The following is a 9,161-nucleotide window of genomic DNA, read 5'->3' as shown; positions in this document are numbered from 1 at the left end:
ATGCGGATTCGGACCCGCGACCCTCAGATTGTGAGTCGAGCGCCTTATCCACCTGGCCATGCCGGGCACACAGCATTATTATTAATAATATTATGTCTACATCATATTCTATAACTAGAGATAAAAAATATATGTATAAAAGGAGGACGGTCAGTAGTTATTAACTGAGATAACAAACCTAACAATAATTTTTATAAATAGAGATACTGTAAGTCGATAGGATATAACCGTTTCCTTGTTGGTGATTTAAATGTTGCTAATACTTAATTTTCGATTAATCAGAAAGTGTGAATAAAAGAAATACATCAATATATGCACGGGTGTATGAGTGTGGCTCGTGTTAAAATAGATGTATATTGTTAAAATAAGCATAAATTATTGCTACACGCCATATAGTTAAATTAGGATATTGTTAATCGCTATATAGTTAAATTAGGAGTTGTGCAGAATAAATAATCAATCTAACAATTTAAATGTGTAGAGTAACGATTCATGTACGTCATAAATTAGCTAGGTCGAGTGAATGTTTTTCCGCAAGACGTGAAAAGAAAAACTTGGATAGAAGATTATAAAGAATAAATTGACGACTATAAACGAAAACATTTCTATTTTTATTCTGTACGATGTTTCGGGCCGACGCCCTTTGTAAGGCAGTAAAGTAAAATAGAATTAGACTCAAACAGAATCGTTGAAAGGTAAGCAACAAAGGGCGTCTGCCCAAAACGTCGTACAAAATAAAAACAGAAAATGTTTTCGTTTAGACGTGTCAGATTATTCTTTATTATACTTTATCAAGCTAGGTTGAGTGTTTGTTTTTAGGGAAAGATCCTGAATTTTGCTAGCTTCCACTATACGCCTTTCACTAGCGTCCTTGGAACTTTGAAGAATGTGAAAAGTAAAAGGAATTTCGGGGGCGCTATTATCATTGAAGATTTGATCGCAGGAACTGACAGTAGAAGTGGGAGAAATGTTTATTATAAGCTGGTATAAGGAAAATGTAGCAGATTTATGAAATGGTTGAAAGAACTTTAAAAATAATTTGGTAAGTAGTTTTGTAGTGCATTAATTGAGATTTGTAGAAATAATTAATTATATATTTCTAATTACAAATTTCCAGAAGATGAACTTACGTTTCCAAATGAAAATAAGAAAAGTATGATAGATAGTGTTATTGTGTATCTTAAAGTGTTGGATGACACTTTGACATGATAATAGTGAACAAAGTAAGATCATTTTTGAAATTCTTTCAAAGTTAAAAGAAATTATCCATTTTTACCTAAGCTTGAATTAGGGTCGCAAAGTGAAGCAAACTTTGTGAAAACCTTTGAATGAATGAGGAATTATATGAAAATATTGATGACGATGCAAATAATGCAGCTTCATAGGAAAACAAATTAATATTTAATAAAATACACAGCAATAATACGACAGGTAGATCAACTGGAATTTTAGGAATATAACTATGAATTAGTGTCAAGTGCAGAGCATTAAAACATTTCAGATGTTCAAATCACAATGTTGACCTTCTAATATGATCATACCAACAAAAAATTAAGACGGAACTTCAAAATATTTTATATGGTCCTAACGTGTTCTGGTCAATAATAAAGAAGCTAGGAAAAAGCGTCAAAAGTACCGAATATTCTTTTTAGTTAAGATACTTTCGGAAGTTATTATGGGTTGACAATGATAAAGAATAGCGAAGAAATATTGGAGGTTGGGGAATGTAGTTGAGAAACCAGCACAAAAACCTATTTTAGATTAACAAGATTTTGAATAATCCATTTACAATAGAAGATCGATGTGTTACAAAATGTTTGCTAAAAAGTAAGATACCTGGTATTGTTGGTATAACCAAGAATATATATAAAATGAATATTGATACTATAAGCCCAGAGCTCCATAAAATTTTCAATTCGATTTTGAATGAAGGCCACTTTCCTGAACAATGCAGAGAAGCGTTGATATATCCGCTATTCAAAACAGATGACGTGAACGTCCGGCGATAACTATAGAAGAATATCACTTCTAAAATTGATCGGAAACATTTTACAAAGATCAAAAATTCGAAGCTAAATAACTGAGCAGATTTAGTTGGGAAACTAGGCGACGAGTAAACTGGATACATTGAAGGGTATTCAATAACTGATCGTGGTTTCACTTCATGTTGCCACAAAGAAAATATTTATCTACGAAGAAGGGGAAAGCCCACTGTGGGTTTATGGATTTTAGCAAAATATTTGATACGGTTTGATATTATGGAATAAACTTACTGAAAGCAGAATAAAAGAAAAACGTTTTTAATGTGTTAGTTAGCATGTACACTAAACAGACATTGTATGTAAGAACTCGAATAGCATCAACAGAGTTTTTCCAAATGTGAATTAGGAACAAGCCATGGATCTACGATTAACCCCTTCTTATATATATTTGTATTAATGGTTTAATTACACAAATACTAGATACGATTTGGAAATTATTATCAGTAAAATGAGTGAATATGTTTCAACCCTTCTGTGTGAAGCAGATACAAGTTTTAAATCAATTTCGGAACTAAAAATATTTTGCTTATACATGTAAGAAAGTTAACAATGCCATTTCAGCGAAAGACACATTTCCAAACGACAACTTTGAGTCGGAAGTGGGTAATCATACCAATTATAAATTATTCAGAAATATGGTGCAACTGCTGTCTTAGGGATGAAATAATTGTTGTGGGAGGTGAATATTATATCCTTCCATTTTTTTTTCTGCAGTTTAATGAATTCGGGAAAAGTACATGTCTGAATGTTATTATATCGAACATTATCCTTATAAATATAATCTAATTATCTGGTACTCAAAACTTAAGTCTAATGTACAATATATATATTAAGTACATATATTTCTAAGATGTTGAAAGTGAGGCAAAATAAACAAACAAACAAAAAAAGAATGAACATATGGCTACAACCCCTACCACCCACTCCAGAATATGAATAGATGCAGAATTAATCTATATTGTATTTTATTTGGATGTATCAGTTAGGTGGCTTCAATCGTCCGAAGTGTTATTAATAAGTTTTAAGTGGGCTTCTACGTGGTGACTCTATTTTATAAGTATTATTACTATATTGTTCCACAGCAATATATTTTTCACATGTAGAAATACCTCGAGCTTTGTTTGTTGTTCTTCTTTTGAAATGTTTAGTTTTGAGTTTTTGTTGACGTGATCCCGAAAAAAGATCAGAGCTAAAACACAGGTGAGAGAAAAATAAAGATGAGTTCCAATGTATTTGGAAAACACGTCATTCTTTCAACGTGGAAAATAAAGCCTACAGATCGTTAGTTTTAAGAGTGAATATTTTTTGATACAGAAGAGAAGTAACATGAGTTATTTAATTAAGTATTACAAAGCATTTTTGTCATTTCTTACTATAGTTTCTACAACAAGTATAAATGATTAACATGTTTAATTAAAATACTTATATTTCATATAAACGATAGCTAATTTTACCTGAGATGCAATTGTCTAACAATTGATCAATAACATTTTAATAATGTATGCCTTATAACATTAAAGCACTTAATAAACCTTTACAGTATTTTGCTTAATTATTTAGTGTACAGTTTGTCATCCTCATGAATGATACGTGTTGTTGTGTTTATAATATATTCTTGCAGGTAAAAAAAAAAGATATGGGATTTTTTCAAAACTCCGTCACAGTTTCTCAGTGGTTAAACTACTTGTAAAGAGTATGGGTCTTAAAGGTTTGTGGCCTTTGGGAAAAACTATAAAGAATAGATTGACCTCTGAGTATGCATGGGACTTAAGGGATATTCTGGAGTTTATTTTTATTTAACAACTCTTTATTGTGTGATTCAAGTTTAAATGTTGGGTCTATATTTAGAGTCTAGTACGTTACATCGATATTCAAGTGTTTTTCCATTTCATTTAAAAATCACGAAACCTTGACATATATCTGAAACTCCTATAATGATATTTGTATCTCGTTTAAGATACTCTCGAGCAGTTAGCTCTTTATACTAAACAAACACTTATAATATTCGGTTATGAGAATACGAAACAAACCTTAAGTGTTTTTTTCTGTTGAGAAACCTTCTTATATTGACCACCTTCATAAGCCCACTCCCACCCTTGTCTTTCTTTCTCGTGGTCAGAACTAACTAAACGAAAAGCCGTGATATTGGTTCTTCCTCGTTGAAACTCCCTCAGATCTACTGTATGTAAGTCCTGAAAAAAAACAACAAATAAGTAAGATATTACAAATCAGATACATTACTTTTCACAAAGAGGGGAAAAAACTGAATATTTTTTTTTAAGTTGCTGACTTGTGGCACTTTCAATGTCTTCTGGTTTGTTAATAACTTTAGATTATTTTCGCTCTGTTGAAAGCAATGTATGTGTTGATACAATTTTCCACAAAGGCATTACTGAAGCTAGGATCAGAGTGAAAGCTAAGTGCATTTGTATGATACTTGGTAAGAAAAAGAAGGATGATTAAGGATCTTTTACATGAACTTTTAGACTTCGAGGTGGAACGTTTAAGAACCACTCTTGGGTTCTGTGTTTTGCTCAGTTAAATAGTTCTATAACACAGTCGAAATAACGTTTTGTCTTTATTGCTGTAGTTTTTAAACTTTGTAATTTCTTATTTCATCAAAAGTTAAAGTTATCACAAAATCTAAGTCACGGGAATAGACTGCTTTTTATGACTTGGATGATTGAGAAGTTTTGTTCAGTGAAGTTTGAGTCACTGGATTTTGATGTATTATGATCTGTATGTTATCATTCAGAAAAAAACAGACAAAAATTTAGACCAGGAGCAATTATTTCTATAGGCCTACAAATAAGATTTCGCTCAACACCCACTACAAACAAAAGTCTGACTGGTTTTTATGGTATTTTGAACCTTTTTTGGACAAACCAAGGTAGTAAATATTACCTTAGTAATATATCAAGGTTTGTATGAATTCAGTGAAAACTGGCAAAACCACAAGTCAAAATAAGCTATAATGTCAATAAACAATTCCTATTATTGAACTACAAAGATCTTAATGCAAATAACTGGAGTCAGCTACTATTAAACAACATGTATTTATTCTTAAATCCGGTACAGAAGTATTAGTCACACAGATGTTTCCATTCTGAGGTTTACGTCAGCAAGCCACAGAATTCAAGTGCAGTTGAAAACTTTATTTACAGGCTGTACACAAATCAAGTAAAAGCTGAGAATGATACAAACAGTGTTCGCCTCTGGTTATTCTGTCAAAAGGAGCAGAGAAGTGAAAGATTCCCTTCTATTTGAAAATATATGCAACATTTACATTTAAATAGCAACTTACCAGTTCTACATATGGAAATATTCAATATATATTTACATTTTACGCATTGCTACATTCTAAGGGTAAACGCACATTATAAGAATGAGGCACCAGGAATCCAGCGTAACTACTAGGACTACTTATATTGTGTAATCTTTATTAGACGAAACAAGCAGAACACAGAATCTAGACAGTTGATGGGCGAGGTGTGGGATATATTGAGTAATATATGTATATGTTACAGTTACAATTGAAATAAAATCTCGGCTCTGAGAAAGATCCTCACATTTTTATCACAGCTGCACATACTCCCATGAATGAAAATAGAACTGAAAGATAATAAAATGTGTATATATATAAATTCAATAATTACGTAATGATAAAGTTTTGGAAGTATATTTGACAAACACTCCCTTATTTATCTCTAGCCTGATCCACGTCGACCTTAAAATTAAAGTTAAAAACAAGTCCAAATGTTAAAGTACACGCCAATGATATTCATATGAATTGAAATTTTAGTTGGACAGCACAATCGAAAACTTCACTATTCTTATGGCTCGTGGCTCTAAAAAATAATGGTAGAACAGTACAGGCAAATTCCATAGTAGTACCATACGTACTAACAGGCACCAAAAAAGGCAAAAGAAAACACAAAAGCCGAAACAAAACATAATAAAACACCACATTCCATAAAATAACTTAAAATCACTTTCACTGCACAACAACAAGATCTTACTCACAAGACATCTCTTCAGGTTTAATAAATCAATATCAACGTTTATACTAATAAAAATCAATAATAATAATAATAATAAATTTAAAATAATGATAATCACAGCAATTAAAATCACAATACAAATCAAATTAATTTCATTAAACAAAACCAATGTGAAGCTATGCATATACAAACATTGAATCCGCAACATATATTCAAACAAAATAGTAGTTTACAATAAAGGTCTTGTAGTACAAAAGCTATACGTGAACACACAATATCTTAAGCAACGAACGACATTACCAAACTATTCTATCCCAGCCTTTTTTAAACAACAATATTATCATTTGAAGTAGTTTGGGTTAAATAACAAAAACAAACAAACTAGATTTAAGAAAGGTGGTAAATAAAAATAGTAGAATTACAGCTTTAAATTAGATCTTAGTAGGATAACCTGTACTACAACGTTAGATTAGGCTTAGGGCATGTAATGATACTTTAGGCTTAGCTATAATTCAACTTATTGGTAAATCATTTAACAGGTTAAATATGTATGTTTATTAAGCAGATACAATCTAGAGACTAGTTGATTATCTCTTCACGTTTTAAGGATAAACTTGGATACTTGATTTAGATCCATTACTTTAAATTCAGCTTATAGGTAGGTTAAAAATCAGGCTAAGTACATTATATTATTACATAAATGTAAATTAAACTAAAGTAAAGACTAGTTATTTGTCACTTATATATAATTAAAGATAAAGTTAATTACTTTAATGTGAAGATAAAGAAGTGATAAAATGCTGTAATATATTTGATTCTCTAACGTTAGGCTTAACAGTGTTGTCAATAGGCTACTGGTATTTATTGTTAAGTATTTATTTATAGTATTTATAGTGTAAGCTGGACTACTGATACTATATCAGTTACATACTAAAAACAGATATAATGAAACGTTGTGAACTAGTGCTTCTTACAGAAAAACCGTCCTAAACAGCTATACCAGCGAGCAATACTAAGTTATTACTATTTGTAGCGGTGGAAATTATACTTCTGCACTCAGAGCAGTTCATTCACTGTTTATCTTTGTGAATGTATAGTTAATTTAACCTTCAGCCAGAGTTAGTATGCTAAGTGTTGGCTTGATGACAACATAATACATTTTTAACTGCATTCACATGATTTCTGAATCCACAATTGTGGTCAGACTTTTCTTTCGCTACACTTGAAGCATACAGACACTAATTAAAATCTCTCTATATAAGACACAAAATTTTGTGTATGAGTCTGTTTGTCCTTTATCTAGCTTTCTCCTAGGACGCTGGGCCAATCTCAACGAAATTTTGTGGGATGATAGTTTGGAACAAAGGGCATGTTGATGGAGGTTCATAACCTCCCCCATCCCAATTATTACTGTTATTGAGCGTTAATTATATTTGAGGTACGTTAGCTACTTTCATTAATGGTGTCACATCCCTACACCAAAAGCAAAAATAAACTATTAAATATATATATATATATAAAACACAAAAATCTGTGTGTCTGTCTGTTTGTCCGTTATCTAACTATTCCTAGGTCGCTGGGCCACTTTCAACCACCCTTTTGCAATGATAATTTGGAACAAGAGGCATGTTAAAGGCTGGATCACAACCCCATCCACCCAATTATTGCTGTTATTGAGCATTTGTTACCTTCAACGTAAGTTAACGTTAATACATTCATAGATGGCGACATGTCCTTACACCAAAATAAAAAAAAAAACTTAAATTTTCTGTAAAATAACATATACACAGTGCGGGGAGAAGGGCACACAAAGCACTTTTTATGAGGGATTGCAATGAAAAAATGGATGCCACTACTGGAATACTACATAAACTCAGCTGAAGTTTCTACTCCACAGCCACCATAAGGTTGATATGAGGGACTGCAATGAAAAAATGGATGCCATTATTGGAATACTACATAAACTCAGCTGAAGGTTCTACTCCACAGCCACCATAAGGTTGATATGAAGAGCCGTTTCTTGAGTTATACCCACTTCTTACTTTGACACGTGACCATTCAACTTCAGCCCGTAATACACTTCTGTGGCCAATGACCGTCATTTGATAAATCATATGATACACTGTGGAAGGACATTAAGAGCCGAGTGTTTAAAGCATATAACAGAAAGCAGCCCTACCTCCACTACTTTGGCCAATACTTCTTTTACAGTGTCATCCTGACCACTGCACAGTGTATACCATGTTTAAAGTATATACATAATGAGTTCTCAAAGCTTACACAAAACTTTTGGTAAGATAATAATGAATACTGTAATAATATATTATGTTCTAAATAAATTGTGTGAAGGTTAGGATTTTTGTTTTGTTTATCATTGCATCCACCCCTACATCTTTGTAAGTTTATAACCCAGACAAAGGACGCGTACATTAGCTTGTATAACATAAGAAATTGAAACAAATCATACACAGTTCATATTATTGTTTTATGTTATATCTTAGCACATCACTGAATATTGCAGCATAAAGAGATCTTAACTTTCACTTTTAAAATTTCATGTGTGGTACTTTAAGTACGAAAATTTTTTTACTAGAAAGATAACCTATTAGCTCAATCGATAGAACGCTCACCTGGTGTTCAAGAGATTTTGGGCTCGATTCCAACTCAAGCCAAAAAGCAAATTTATTACAACAAGGAAATTGACACATAACGTGGGACCATCTCAGGACCTACAGATAAGGCCCAAAAATTGGCTTTGAGGGGAAAATGTAGTAGTTTGAGCTGTTAAAAAGTGCAGTAAGCACTTGTAGGTTACTAACACTTTAACTCGGTATAGAATTTGTCTGGAATGAGAGAGGCCTCCAGTTAATCTGAGCCAAGAAAATAATAATAAAAGAATTTTTTTTAACAAGGGAAATACTATTACCTTCCAATAAAAAACTTCTACTGCCTCAGTCTCATAATAATGAGTATTCTTGATAAAGGTACAAAGGATCACATAATAACTGTAATAAACTTAAAATAAGAATCAAAACTCGAGCGCTTTCGAATAGTTGACTATTCTTCTTTTTTTTTTTCCTGAAGAAGAATAGTCACCTTTTCGAGGGCGCTCGAGTTT

At 32.0% G+C, this 9,161-nt stretch overlaps 1 protein-coding gene across 1 annotated transcript in view; it reads right to left on the bottom strand.

The window, feature by feature from the left end:
- LOC106463646 (glutamate receptor ionotropic, kainate 1-like) overlaps positions 1-9,161 on the bottom strand; it is a 62,463-nt gene that overhangs the window by 27,097 nt on the left and 26,205 nt on the right. Inside the window, exon 6 of the mRNA XM_022391573.1 lies at positions 4,073-4,234. Within this exon, the coding sequence (XP_022247281.1) occupies positions 4,073-4,234 (162 nt within the window). The remainder of the gene's footprint in view (positions 1-4,072; positions 4,235-9,161) is intronic.

The sequence above is a fragment of the Limulus polyphemus genome, unplaced genomic scaffold (genome assembly GCF_000517525.1).
Source record: "Limulus polyphemus unplaced genomic scaffold, Limulus_polyphemus-2.1.2 Scaffold54, whole genome shotgun sequence".
Classification (NCBI taxonomy): Eukaryota; Metazoa; Arthropoda; class Merostomata; order Xiphosura; family Limulidae; genus Limulus; species Limulus polyphemus.
The sequence above is the reverse complement of the archived record's forward strand: the minus strand, read 5'-3'. Positions and strand labels throughout refer to the sequence as shown.